Source organism: Sus scrofa, chromosome 4 (genome assembly GCF_000003025.6).
Source record: "Sus scrofa isolate TJ Tabasco breed Duroc chromosome 4, Sscrofa11.1, whole genome shotgun sequence".
NCBI lineage: Eukaryota > Metazoa > Chordata > Mammalia > Artiodactyla > Suidae > Sus > Sus scrofa.
The window spans coordinates 50228084-50243845 of record NC_010446.5 but is presented as its reverse complement, the minus strand read 5'-3'; the positions used below and the strand labels follow the sequence as shown (position 1 = coordinate 50243845).

Below are 15762 nucleotides of genomic sequence, written 5' to 3'. Positions count from 1 at the left end.
GGCACCGGAGACTCCTGGGCTGTGGACCTGCATCCTTGTGGAAACTATGTCAAGTTCCTAACCTGCTGAACCACAATGGGCCCTGCAAATTATTTTTGAATGGAGGCAGAATATCAATGAAAACCAGAGTTTTATGTAGTTGCTGGTGATATAAAGATGGAAAGTCCTAGTTTTTATATTTTAATAGCTTAGGCTATTGAGGAGCTCCATCTGAACAAATTAATTATTAATTAGTGGTAATTCCTATAGTAAAGTCATGAATGAAATATTATGGAAGCATAGAACAGGGAGCAACTAGTTGGGGCAATTGGAGATGGCCTTAGGGAGGTGACATCTGAATTGAAGTCTTGAGAGGTGAACAGGTATTTTCCAGGGAGAGGACATTTCAGAGGAAGATGAAACCAATGGGGACTCCTATTGAAATCATGATAGCAACAGCAAGGTTAAAAATTCAGATGCGTTTCAAGAAAAGTGATATTTTAACAGATGCAGAAAGAGGACAGGAAGTGGTTAAACACATTCGGTGAATAAGACTTGGCAATAAATATATTTGTAAAGAAAACAGTGGAGTTAGAACTACCACAAGGCCATCCCCTGCAGACCCTGGGTCTTTCTATTAAAAATGGGGTGTCTGAACTCTTCAGATGTTAATTGGAAACGTGGTCTGGGTTTTCTCCAGGACAGGCTGTAAATCTATATTTCAGTCAGGGCTTTGCTCTTTTGGATTAGTATGTAATGTCCTTGAAAGCCCTCAGTTCTTTTCTTTCTTACTTTTTTCTAAGAAAAAAGAACCTTCTTTAAAAAGCTATGTTATAGTGCTGGATTTAGCTCATTTTAACAAAGGTCACAGCATTTTTGAGTAGTAAACAGGATTACTAGATCTTTCTAGTATCTAGATGTTTGGCAGACATGCCTCCATTGCTGGAATAAATAACTAGAGCCCCAGAGTGTGTGACAGCTGTGGGCCTGTGAAGCCTGGGGATACCTGGGAAGAGGCAGATGCAGACTGTCTTCTCAACCACTGCCAAGAAAAGAGTTAAGGCAAAAATCTCCCTTTTGCTTGAATCCACCCAATTTTGAGCAAATTTAGAGCTTGTCTGGTCTACTGCTTTCAACTTGGCCTTAGAAACCCAATGGGTAATAGGAGATTTATTTGAGAAGCTGCTGTCAAGAATCTCTGATTCCTTTCAATTGCAACTCAGCAGCACCTGGATTGTATTCCTAGTGTATTTCCTTCTATTATGATAATATCAACAATTAACATACTTGTATTTACAAAGCTTTGTTCTTCAGGGAGTACTCAACCCTTGGAAGAGGTCAGCTAATTAATTTCTGCAATGTTTTAGATTAGACTGTTGCTTGTTTTATGACCTTGAAGATTATGGTGATTATTAAGTCACTAAAATATTAAATAACTTTTGCAAGGACTCCCAGTAAGGAAGTGATTGAAAATAGGCAAAGAACATACAGAGCTGGACATTCTGAGAAGTGCCACTGCCCCAGTTTCCACCACTGCCCCAGGGCACAACCCTCACAGAAGTGCCCACCCAGTTCTAAGCCAGGAGGAAAAATAAAAACGAAAAGCCTCATTATCAATAGACAAATAACATGCTTTAACATTCTAAGGAAGCCCTCATTATGCTAATTATAAAGTTATAAATTACGCTTTGTATCTCTAGACCTGAAGATAAATTCTTCTTATTCTTTATTTTTTTTTTCCATTTTTGAAAATTAGGAGAGTTCCCATTGTGGCTCAGTGGGTTAAGAACTCAACTAATACCCATGAGGATGCATATTCAATCTCTGGTGTCACTCAGTGGGTTAAGGATCTGGTGTTGCCGTAAGCTGTAGGTTACTGACGTAGGTGGCTCAAATCCCGTGTTGCTGTGGCTGTGGAGTAGCCCTGCAACTACAGCTGTGATTCTACCCCTAACCTGGGAACTTCCATATACCACAGGTGTATGCATAAAAAGACAAAAGTAAAAATAAATAAATAAATAAATAAATAAAAATCAGGACTTTATTTTTTAGAGATTAGGTTTTACAGCAAAATTGAGGGGAAGGTACAAATGTTTCCCATATACTTCTGTTCCCCCATAGGTATAGTTTTACCAACATCCCTTATTGCATTTATTGTAATTTACGAACCTAGAATGACACATCAATGTCATCCTAGGCCCATAGTTTACATTAGGTTTCACTCTTGTTGGAAGATAACTTAGCAGCTATGAAATCTGAGGTTGGTTGAACACCTTTCTTCTGCGGTGTGGTGGAAAAATCACTAGGCCCTAAACCATAAAACTCATGTCTGAATATTGTCCTTTTCACTTCTTAGTATGTTACCCTGGGCAAAATAATTGATACCTCAGAATGGCAATTTTCCTAGTTGTGAACTGACTATTTTAGTAACTGCCTGACAGTGCACTCTTCACCTTAAGATCCAGCATCTTACTTCAGAACTCTATCTTTCACTTGAACCGCTGCAACTGACTTCCAACTGATTTCCTCTATTTCATTCTTCCTCCTTTACAGCCCCTTTTCTTTTTTTTCTTACTTAAAAAAATTTTTTTTTCTTCTTTTCTTAGGGCTGCACCTGAGGCATATGGAAGTTCTTGGACTAGAGGTCAAATTGGAGACGCAGCTTCAGGCCTACACCACAGCCACAGCAATGCTGGATCTGAGCCGCATCTGCGACGTGAGATACAGCTTGCAGCAATGCTGGGTCCTTAACCCACTGAAAGAGGCAGTGGGTTAAGGACTCATATCCTCATGGATACTAGTTGGGTTCTTAACCCACTGAGCCACAATGGGAACTCCCTGCCCCTTTTCCACATAGCTACTAGAGGGGGCTTTAATATCATAATTCAAATTGTATAATTATTTTGCCTAAAATCCTCCATTGGCATCCATTGGTGTTTAGAATAAAATACAAATTCCTTACTGTGGCCTAAAAGATCTGTATAATTTGGTCCTTGCTCACCTCTTTGGCTTCATCTCCCCACAGTGTTCCTTATTAACTGAGCTCCTGCCATACTGACCTCTATGTCTTCCAACCAGACAAGCACCTTGCTTTACCTCTAGGCTTCTGCACTTGCTGTTTCACCATCTGGGGAACTCTTCCCCCATTTATGGATGGCTGCTCCATTTACACTCAAGGGTTAGCTGGAATATTATCTGTCCAGAGAGGTTGTCCCTGACCACTGTATGTAAAATAGCATCTCCAGTCACATTCTTTTTTCTTAAACCTTTTTTCTTTTTTGTCTTTTTTAAAGTTTATTGAAGTGTAGTTGTTTTAAAATGTTGTGATAATTTCTACTGTATGCATCACTTTCTAACAATTTTGCCTCCTAGCAGTTATCACAGTGTGAATTTATCTTATCTAGTTAGTTATTTATTTATTGTTAGTTTTCTCCCACAAGACTGTAAGCTCTTGTCTACTGTTTTCACAGTATATTCCCAGAGCTTAGAGTGCTATCTGACAGTCTAGCATGTATGAGATACTCAATATGTGTTTATTGGATGAATACATGAATATGTTTACATACGATAATGCATAGAAAATATTTAGCCCACAAAACACTTAAAATTCCTATCTATAGTGTCAGATCTTTGTACCCATGAATTGTGCAGTCCCACATGGGCTGTGCAATCTGCTTTGCTAAATCCTGGGGTGTGGAACCCTCAAGGAGGGTGGACTCTATCATACTATTTTATATAAGGAACTTGAGTATTAATGGATTTTGGTAACTGTTGGGGTTCTGGAACCAATCTCCCCATAGATACTAAGTTGTCACTATTCTTACACTTGGGGACTTGTAGGATAAATTTCTCCTGGCCAATAGGAAATAATAATAACTATAGTTAATACTTATTGAGCTCCAAAAGATGCTGGACTTTGTTCTAAGTACTCTTAATAAATTAACTTACCAACCCTCTAGGATATGTACTATTTTTATTCTAATTATTAAGATGGGGAACAGAGGGGTCAAGTGACAAAGGGACAAAGCTTGTAAGTGTTGGTACTGGGATCTGGACTCAGGCAATTTGGTTCTACAGTAATAATCATTATCACTCATCTACTCAAAACCACTGTCTTAGCTTGGAATTCAAATTTTCCAGCAGTCTGACAATTAACTCCCCCAGTCTCTTTTTTCATCATTCATTCATTCATCCAATCCCTTCATTCGTTATTTAATATTTATTGAGCATTTACCTTATGCCAGGCACTGATCTAAGTCCCGGACCCAAAGGGCTAAATGTGCTAGGTCTTTTGGGGAAGGGAAGGGATACATACAAATGTGAAAACACTTATTTTATGAATTCTGTCAGCATAATCAAACCACTGATGAATTTGAGCATGAAATTTAATTTTTTTTTTTTTGGCTATGACCATGGCATGTGGAAGCTCCCAGGCCAGGGATTGAACCTGCTACAGCAACAATACTGGATCCTCAACATACTGTGCAACAAGGTAACTCTGTAACTTTACTTATTTTATGACCTAACAGTTTTCTTTTATGAAAAATGACAGACTCAATTACTTACAATAATGGACATTGTTCTAAGGGCTCTTAATAAATTAACTCACTTACCAACCCTTAGAACAATGTCCAGAATCTTTCAGTACCTGATTTCTCCAAACACTGCCCCCGCTTTCAGAGTAACAAGAACTTGAGCACCATCAGCACCTCCAAGAACTTGGACTTCTCCTTGCTTGATGATGTACATCTCCTTGCCAATTTCTCCCTATATGCCAAATATAAAGAGGAAATGGTAGTAACTTTTTTCTTGACAATTATGTCCTAAATTAAGAAATATAAACTCTTCTAGAGGATTAAATGTAGATGAAGGAAGCAAGGAACACCAGTGTAAAAGTATCTTAACACTTGAGGTAGTTTTGGACATTGGTTAGACATATCATGTGAAAGGAAATTATTAGGAAAGTGATACTCTCCAGAATGTGAACACTGTATGCCATTGTTTCACATTGTTTCCAGAATGGGCATGGATAAAGGAAAGAACAGATTTTAAGCATGGTCTCCTTAGCTTTGGTGACCACTGCTATTGCTTTAAAGAAGTTGCTTGGTTTATCCAAAAAGCATGTGTTACAGCCATTCAAATGTCAACTCCGCTCTTCTGTCTATAACACTGAGGTCTGATTGTAGTAATTGGAGCATAGGAAACCTTTAAGCCATTATTCTTGTTCTCTATTGAGAGGAAAGTGTTAATGCAGCAGGTTGTTTTACTCAGTTCTTGCTTATCTCTGGGGACTCTGGAGCTGGGGAAGTGACCCTTGTTCAAGCCCTGAAAACTAAAATTCTGAAATGTTCACATAGCCACTGGTTAATGATGTTATTCTGTATGCTTTAGGCAGTGTGGCAGGATATACAAGGCTGTCAACACTGTTCAATGTAAACACAATGATTTATGATGTGTGCTTGGTATCTAGTTTGGAATCTGAGCCATGGCTGGTTATGCAGCTATGTGACCAGCCCCATTTAAAATTTTTGGACTCCAAGACTCTGATGAGTTTCCTGAGGCAGAGATATTTTGCCCTTGTCTCCATGGTCCCCAGTGGGAGATAAAAATGCATCCATGTGACCCTCTCAGAAGTAGGACCTGCTTTCTCTAGCCTTTGCCTATGCATATCTTCTCCCTGCTGGTCCTGTGCTGTATGATTTGCTGTAATAAATATTAAGTGATACATATAATTTTATGTTGAATCATGTACATCACTGAACTAGTGGGTGATTGTGGAACTGTGCAACATATCTTCTCACTCCAGGATCTGAAAAGAATAAATATGTCTCACAAGAGACCTAAATGGCACTTGGGTCAAGAAAAGTTGTTAAACTTTATTATTATTATTTTTAATCTTTTTTAAAAAATTGAAGTCTAGTTGATTTATAATACTAGGTTAGTTTCTGGTACATAGCACAACAGCTATTCAGTTATATATATAATACATATATTCTTTTTCAGATTCTTTTCCCTTATAGTTTATTACAAAATGTTGAGTATAGTTCCTTGTGTTATACAGTAGGTCCTTGTTGGTTATCTATTTTACATATGATAGTGTGTATATGTTATATTTTAAACCGGTGTGTATATTACTAGGCAAAATATTTAGATAATAGTACCTACACATCTTAGTAAGTTGAGTCTTGGGCTATTAAAAATATTAGCATACAATAAATTCTCTTAAAGGTGGTTTAGGATTATTCGAATTCATCCAGTATTTGAATTCATCCAATATTCTTTTATTTTTTTTTTAAATTAGAGTATAGCTGATTTATAGTGTTGTGTCAATTTCTGCTGTACAGCATAGTGGCCCAGTCATACATACATACATGTATATATACATTCTTTTTCTCATATTATCTTCCCTCGTGGTCTATTTCAAGAGACTGGATATAGTTCTCTGTGCTATATAGTATGACCTCATTGCTTATTCTCATCAAATATTCTTGTTAACCATATTTTCAAAGGATTAGAATACACTAAAATTGATAAGATTAAACAATGTTGATTATAGCTTATGCTCTGCAATGGCTGAGACAACGTCTATTTCATTCCTGAGTGCTGAGCACAGGGATTATGACATAGGTGCTCATTTATGAATGATTTATAAACTAACTATTCTCTGGGGATTTTTGAAATCCTTTAATATGAAGGGTTATTTTCCTAAACATTAATTATTGTCATATTTTAATTGTTAGATTAAGGTTAAATTTTTCAGACCCACTTCTTATTTAATATCTATGACTGAAATTCTCATTTTATCTCCCCATGACCTTTATAAGGAAGTTAGAATATTATTACTTCCATTTTACGGAAAGAAAAATAAAGGTTAAGATCGATGAATCAACATTTGGCTGAGTAACCAGTGCTTCCCGTGACAGTAATTAGAAGGAAAAGGAAGCCTAGAATGCACATTTCCTAACTAAGCAATGCAAAAAGTATATTTAAATTTTGCATAGTGCAGAATATTATTCTCAAATATAGATCTAAGTAGAAATTCCAATACAGATGGACCTAATTATAGTTATTTCCATGATATCAATGCTAATACATCTTGTATTTGCCAAGGACTTTTAAAATTCATAATATCTGATTTTTCATTGTTTCCTATTTTAATGCTTATATTCCTTCTATCAGAACATGCTATTTTATAGTTTCAAAGCATTTTCATAGATATGAACACATTTAATTCTTGCAAAAATCCCAGGAAGGTCAAAGAGGAGAGATATCATTATTCTTATTTAAACATTTGTAGTAGAGGCTTGAAAAGTTAACTGTCTTGAGCAAAATTACAAGGCTGACAGATGATAGCATTAGAACTAGACACCTATGTCACTTAATAATATAATATACAGATAGACCATATCTAATGATGAATCCAATATCAAGATTGACCTCTTTAAGAATGAATACCATGGCTATGAATTACTTTAAGAATAAGAGAAACTGTCTAAAAATTAGTTTTCCAAGAGATACTCTAGGAAGTAATGATTAGGACAGGGTCATATTCCTTAATTCTTTGCATGAAGTAATTCTCAAGGAACTGGAATGATTTTTCAAAAGCAGTTATTACAACTGACTGGAGGGAGAAGTACATAATGGGTACTTAAATATAGTTCAGCACTTTTAATTATTTTTTAACGATCATTTCAATAATTTTCCAAGGAGATCTGGCATAATCAACGAACCAAAACTTCCACTATTTCTTGCATATTTCTAGGCTAATTTAAGACTTTCCTGCAAGTTTAATTAGCATTCAAATGAAGTAGACGTCCCTTAGAGAACAAGGTCTGACAGCATGTGCAAAATAAGATCAAACCAAGCTCTTATGGTTGCTTTGTGTGTAGAAATGCAAGCCCTTCATGTACAATAGGTAACACTTAGAGAGAAAGCACTTCAAATTTTGGGGGTTCCTGTGTAGAATGCTATTTCTGAGGCTAGTGGGGCATTGTGACACTCAAATTAATTCTTGCAAATTAATCCTGGGAAAATTCCCAAATGCTCTTTGAAGGAGTCCAAGCTATCCACTTGGTACTTTAGGGCCATTCAGAGGATTAAGCAAGTCAGCAAACTCAGTCTGAGCCCTGCAATTTCTTCAATTATTTGGACTTCCTCCAATGCAACATTTTTTTTTTTCTTACCTTTTCCTACAGTGATTTGTGGAAATGATAAAGCAAAAATAAAGCTGAATTCAGCTATTAAAATCCGGCCAAGGCAACTTTTCCTCTCTGTCAATATCTGCTATTAATTCAATCACTTCTTAAAAATAGAAACAAAGAAATGTGGCTTGGAATCTCATGGCTTTTTATTTCTGCTCCCCACTCCCATTCTTTTCTCATCTGTGTTCACTGATTTTGTTTTTATTATTGAGTGATGGATGTGATGTGAGGAAGAAATTAGAAATGAGAAGGCTGCATCTACTCTGCATTTCACACTTTGTTAAGCAAATTTTCACTGCCCGTGGGCATGGGTGCTGAGGCTTCTATAAGTTATCTCAAATTTCAGTCCTTGCTGCTATTGGAACAAATTGAAAGGCCATTTTGGTGCATTAAGGCCATGTCATTCCCAAGGCTCGAAAGGGGTCCTTAAACTGAGCCGTGGTTTGTACTTCCCATTTTCATGAAAATGATTTCATATCACCAATCTGCCTACTTTTTTTTTTTTTTGTCTTTTTGCCTTTTCTAGGGCCGCTCCCGCGGCTTATGGAGGTTCCCAGGCTAGGGGGCAATTCAGAGCTGTAGCTGCTGGCCTACACCACAGCTTCAGCAACGCGGGATCCGAGCCGCGTCTGCAACCTACACGACAGCTCACGGCAATGCCGGATCCCTAACCCACTGAGCAAGGCCAGGGATGGAATCCGAAACCTCATGATTCCTAGTCGGATTTGTTAACCACTGAGCCACGACGGGAACTCCAAATCTGCCTACTTTTAACTTGTAATGATTTGTGTGGGATTCTACATTCTTCGTTCCCACAATATCACGATCCCTCCTCCATTTTTCCTCTTTTACCGCTGACAGCTCCTTTTCAGGTGCCCTGTAGGATCCTTCATTGATTTCCTTCATAAATACCGTATTCTTCAGAGTTGGTCTTCTTCATTTACCTTTTCTTGAGTTTCTTATGAAATCAGTTTCCATTTTATGCCAGTCCCCAAAGATTTACCTCCAGTTCTGTCCTCTCTCATGGACTAGATCATTTCTACCTGTGTATTAGTTATCTCCACTGGGTGCCTTAAAGTGCCTTCCACTCTATTTGACTGTCTTTCACCATTATCCCAGCTGATTACTTGGTTCTATTCCTTGAATACGTCAAGCTTTGTCCTGTCTCATGTCTCCAAGTCTTCACCTAAAATACTGTCCTCTCCATTTTTTTTTTGTCTTTTTGCCATTTCTAGGGCCGCTCCCGCGGCATATGGAGGTTCCCAGGCTAGGGGTCGAATCGGAGCTGTAGCCACCGGCCTACGCCAGAGCCACAACAATGCGGGATTCCAGCCGCCTCTGCAACCTACACCACAGCTCACGGCAACGCCTGATCGTCAACCCACTGAGCAAGGGCAGGGACCGAACCGGCAGCCTCATGGTTCCTAGTCGGATTCATTAACCACTGCGCCACGACGGGAACTCCCTCTCCCTTTTTTTTTTTTTTTTTTTTTTTAACTTGAGAACCATTTCTCTTTATATTTTCACAAAGATCATGTCTGACAACCTGATAATCTCCCCTTTCCTGAGTCCCCCAATCTAAATTAAGTGCTTCACCACCACAGTCTCCTGTCAAATTCTATTTTTGTTTTATAATAGTTAACACATTTTGGAGTTATGCATTCATGTAATTTCATTTGTTATTGTTTGTGTCTTCCATTAGGCCAGTGACACTCAACTTTGGCTGCAATTTAGAATCATCTGAGTGCTTTCAAAAAATATTGATCTGTGGGGTCCACCCAGACCACTTGAATTACTGGATATAGAACCCAAACTTCTAAGTTCACCTGATTCTGGTGTACACTGTGAATTGAATACCCTGCTGCTGGACTATAAGCCCCTGGAGGACAAGAACCATCCTTTTTTTTTTTTTTTTTTGGTCTTTTTTCTTTTTTCTTTTTAGGGCCCCACCAGAGGCATATGGAGGTTCCCAGGCTAGGGGTCTAATCAGAGCTATAGCTGCTGGCCTACGCCATAGCCACAACAATGCCAGATCCAAGCCGTGTCTGCGACCTACGCCACAGCTCAAGGCAATTCCGGATCCTTAACCCACTGAGTGAGGCCAGGGATTGAACCTGCAACCTCATGGTTCCTAGTTGGATTTGTTTCCACTGCGCCATTATGGAAACTCCAGAACCATCCTTTTTCATTTGTTGCTGAATATATTCAGTACCCAGCACAGGGCTGGTCCATGGTATTTCAAAATTATTTATTCCATGGAGTAAATGATACTAAAATTTTCTAAGTTTTGATTTACCGTAGTTCTGTGCACTCCCTCTGAAGATACAATTCCCTCCTTTCTTCCTTAGCTCATGTGAATACTTTCCTCCCTCAGGAAGTCCTATTCTTTCTCCTGGTTCATGCTGATTAATTTTTTTAATCACCTGTGGCACATGGAAGTCCTCAGGCTAGGGGTTGAATTGGAACTGCAGTTGCAGTCCTATGCCACAGCCATAGCAACACCGGATCTGAGCTGCATCTGCGACCTATGCTGCAGCTTGCAGCAACGCTGGATCCTTAACCCATTAAGTGAGGCCAGGGATCGAACCTCCATTCTAATAGACACTATGTCAGGTTCTCAGCCCTCTAAGTCACAACAGGATCTTCTTGCTTCATTTTTAAAGACAGGTTGACTAACGTCTTCTCCAGGAAATCTTCCAGTATCCCAGTGGATAAGTGTCTTCACTCTGTGTCACTCTGCTTGTGCTTACTTCTGCCATGGCACTTAATACATTATTTTGTTTTTTCTATGTTTCATTATGATTGTTACCTTCACAACTGATTTAATATCTCAATATTTAAAACTCAAGGTCATTATTTCTTCTCTTCTTCCTTAGTAATCAGAGATATGCAAAAATGTTCATTTTATAGTTCTTTGTAATAGCAGACACTTGGGAATTTATTATTGTATATATTTATAGACAAGAATATTATGCAGCTTTAAAAAAGGAGGTTGTATATTTATTAATAATATGTAAAAAGTTTCTGTGATACATCCTGACATGACAAAACAAGTTTCAAACATAAGTAGGTATGATGCCGATTTTATAATTTTTTTTCCATCAATAGGTAAAAAAACACAGATTAGAATATATTAATATTGGCTATTTCTGGGTGGTAGAATTTTTGTCTTTGTGCTTTTAAGTGTTTTCCATTTAAAATTAATGAACATGTATTACTATGTAATCGCAAAAAGTACAATAAAAATTTTAAAAATGTGGTATTTATTATCCACTAACTGGGTGAGCTAAATAGAGGTAACTGATGGTTTGCCAAAGACATAAAAAGGGGGGAACCACCTCTCATTTCTGTAACTTTTCCCAACATTTGGAATTAATGCGGTGTCACAATCAATGGTTTACATTTACACAAAGCAAATTTTTAGACCACCCACATTTATATTCTATAATTGTAAGTAATGAAATCCATATTGTCTTGCTCCATTTGAACTCTGAGAGCACATTATCACTTTAAAGAATTGTATCTCATGATTAGTTCTATACTATGGAATTCACCCTGGACAAATTTTCTTTAAACTATTCACTTGACTTATGTCTGAACTCTTCAAATGTATTTATTTACTAGGCATGTATTTGAAAAATAGCACATACTCACCTTTTTGCAGACAAAGTCACCAGGTAAATAGACAATGGATTTCAACCTTAGCAACATGTCATAAATCATCTGTGTATCACAACCCTAAAGAGAAAAATAATAAAGAGAAAAATAATTCCTACGGAATCAGCTAAAAAGCCAATATTCCAAATAATTTTAAAATGCAATATTAATAAACAGTAATAGATGATGTCTGCATTAACTCTAAAATATTAATTGCCAGTAGATATGGACTTGTCTTTACCCAAAATTTAGAAAAAAAAATATCTATAATATAATGGCAAGAATTTGGATTCTGGTCAGTTAGATTTGGTTTTTAATCCTGTTTCTACTACCTATTGCTATGTATCTATGTATCTCATGCCGTCAGTCTCAGACTGGAGAAGCTATAGCTTTTGGTTATCTTGAATGGAAAGAAAAGGCAAAAGCCAACAAGAATACCTCCAACAAATACTGCTGAGAAACTGCTATGAGCAAGCCTTTGAAACATGCCCTTGGTGCAATCAAAGATGAAAGAGAGTAAGTCTAGTTGGGAAAATGTTTTATATAAACAGAAAAGCTGTAATTTGTGGTAGATGTTAATCATGTCATAAGACATCCCAAGTAAAGATCTTTAAAAGTTTTAAGAGGAGCAGGGTTTACTTCTGCCTGGGAATAGAGATGCAGCAAGAAGGTACTTGTGTAGGTGATGCAATTTGAGTCATTTGAAGATGACAGTGATTTGTATTTGCAAAGATTCACAAAGGTCCTTTCAGGCAGAGGGATATTTACTTTTTCTTTACTTGTTATGTATTTGTTTTGCGCGTAAATGATCATATATGCTCAAGCAAATGACAAACATTAATTTCTTTCTAAATATTGTTATTTTGTTTTCAGTAAAGATTCTCTAAATTTGTAGCTCATGTGTCCTATTTCTTTTAATGCTGTCATTGATTCAGAGTCATTTCATTTTGGAAATTATTCTGATTGCTCAGATGTCTCTTAGGAAAAAACACAAACTTTGGATTGATTTTAGGGAACTCCCCCACTAAAGAAAGTTGGTATTCTTGTTATTTTTGAGAAAATTCATTAGAAATATATTTGGAAGTTCTTAAGCTTAAATATATCTGGGTATCATTGCAATGAAGTTAACTCTCAATCATTCATAGCTATAAAGAATAATAGCATTATTATTATTAATGATCAGAAAGAGAGTATCTAAAAACCCATTTACACTTACTTCCATATGTACAATTTGAGTTTTTGGTGTTAAATTTTACAGTTATAGTTTGTAGGGCAAAATAAAGTTATTCATTACTTGAACAATTCTTGTTGGATTGAACTTTAATGACAATTCCCAACTGTATTAAATTATATTCATTGGAATTACTAATGATTTTAAATGTTGTTTTCCATGGCAATAATTCTATGAATATACAAAGGTGTTTGTGGCAGGATTATTTTCAACTGAAGACAACAAAATGACAATCTGTGGGCAGATAAAAATATTGAAGATTTCCAGGTTGCAATAACCATAGAGTGGTTAAAATAAATAAACCAGTTTTCTCTCTATACATAGATATGATTGATTTCAACAAATAATGAGGTCTGCATAAAAGCAAGCTGTAGAATATATTCAATATGACTCTGACTATGAAAAAACTATACAAAATAATACTGCCTATCATTGATATTTATATAGATAAAAATAAAATAAAAATGAGATTGGAAGGATATCCCTAAAATCATCTTAGTGGCCACCTCTGGGGAGGAGAAAGGAGAATGGAATAGGGGATTAGAATTGATGAGACTTTGACTTAATTTTACTTATATTAATAAAAATAAAGTAAAACACACATCCCAATATCATTTGGAGGAACAAAGTCCTCTTTGTGAAGGAATGTTTTTCATCTTTTCTATCCTTCAGCTTAGCTCACCAGCAGAAAGCACTATAAAGAAACCCAATTAATAGAAAATGTTGGACCAAAATAGGGGATAAACCCTAAAATAAATTAGCAAACAATTTGTGCTTTCCTCAGTAGAAATGCCCAAATATATGGATAGCAGTTAGCTTATAGCTTGGATTTCCTCAGAGAAAAACATTTAAACCATTATAAGTACGAGTTTTTATCAACATACTTGCATAGTATGTGTATTAACTCATGTAAATGGAACATAGTAGTGTATAATAAAAAGTACAATACAGGAAGTTCCTATTGTGGCACAGTGGAATCAAATCTGACTAGTATCCATGAGGATGCAGGTTCGATCCCTGGCCTCACTCAGTGGGTGGAGGATCCCATGTTGCTGTGAGATATGGTGTAGGCCAGCAGCCGTAGTGTCACTTAGTCACTTAAGCGATTCTCTCCCTTAATGATTGCTTTACGGACAAGAGCCACTGGCCTTGGGGCAGCTGTAATTTAGGACTAGACTCTTCCCTTCTGTATTTTGGTTTAGTGAAATCAGTTTGCATCATGAAGTCATTATATTTTATGATGCATTTGAGAACAATTGTCTCCCCAAGTGACCTCCCCAAATGATTATTTTTGTGTGATACAGTTTGGCTCTATTATTGTATGATTAAAAAGAATTATACCCCAGCATTTTAATCCTTATAATGCACCTCCATTTCCTTTATAGAAGTAATTAGGGAAATTTCTGATTTAGAGAAAGTCGGAACACAGTTATTGCTTCATACATGTTCCTTTTTCTATAAAGTGAGAGTACCCATGTAAATGTCAATATTAACATTATATTAACACAATGTTTGTATTAAATTGTACTATTTTCTTATTTTTACCTGTTTAATTCTTCCAACCTCTCTGTGTTGCTTAGCATTAATTAATATATTGTTAACACTCTTGGCTTTTAGATGAAGGAACACAGGCTCAGAAAGTCTACTGATTATTTTCCAAATGTCACCCATGCAATAGGTGTCAAAGGAAGAGACTCATCAGACAGTGAGTGTGTGTGTATGTGATCTTCATTCTGAGCAACTCAAGGGAAAGATTTATGTATTAGTCATTTCCATACACCCAGGGTATTGCCAGTGCTTGGGGCATGCCAGACACTAGATAAATATGGGCTGATGTGTAGAATGAAGTTGTTAGAGATTATTCCATTTTCAACACTGGAAAATTTGGTGGTGTATAAAAACTGTTACATATTTGAATAAAGCTTCTGGCGATTTGAATGAAGTTGGGAGAAATACAATTGAACACAATTGTAAAATTGGTAAAATTTATCTTTGGATGCTTACTTTCTCAGTCTTGAAGGATATCTCCATTTCTAGCCTCCTTTGAAAAGGAACTTAAGATAGTATCAGTAATATATAACTCACTATGACTTTAAGTCACCCTCAAGTATAATCAGCAGTTTTCAGGGCTTTTCTCAACTCAGCCTTGTTTATTATAAAAATAAATGCTTTGTTCCATATTAAACTCCATTCCCACTGAGCAAATGATGGATGATATGTCTAGGACAGGGAATTCTGAATCTAGTTGCCCATGCTGTTGACTCTGCCAATCATGCTACTGATAGGTAGCTGTTGGGAGCAGCCAAGTCAAATGCGATAAATAATTGGTAAGGTACTATGATGTCATAACTCACTGAGTTCTAAGTGATAGCAGACTTAACCCTATATTTAACAGTTTCAAACACTAATAGAGTCATTGGCATCAAGCTTTCCTTGAGAACTGACCATAATTCTATTTTTCTAGGAGCTTCAGTATCACATAGTTAAAGTGAGAAGTCGCAAGTTGGATGGAACCCTGAGGATTCTAATCCATCTTCTTATGATTGGCAGAGACATACACTGATTTTACTCATATGGAAACTCCCTTGGAATTGATTCAGTTATAATTCTTGGTAATAAGAGTAATAATAATAATATAACTTACTACATTCAGGGTATTGATATAAGCACTTTATATGTTTTAAGACACTGAAT

The 15762-nt window shown here is 36.6% G+C and overlaps 1 protein-coding gene across 1 annotated transcript in view; it reads right to left on the bottom strand.

Moving 5' to 3' along the window:
* Window positions 1–15762, bottom strand: part of CNGB3 (cyclic nucleotide gated channel beta 3) — a 150338-nt gene that overhangs the window by 19419 nt on the left and 115157 nt on the right. Inside the window, exons 14-15 of the mRNA XM_003125585.6 lie at window positions 11835–11918; window positions 4628–4746 (exon numbers count right to left, since the gene is read on the bottom strand). Coding sequence (XP_003125633.3) covers window positions 4628–4746; window positions 11835–11918 — 203 coding nt within the window. The remainder of the gene's footprint in view (window positions 1–4627; window positions 4747–11834; window positions 11919–15762) is intronic.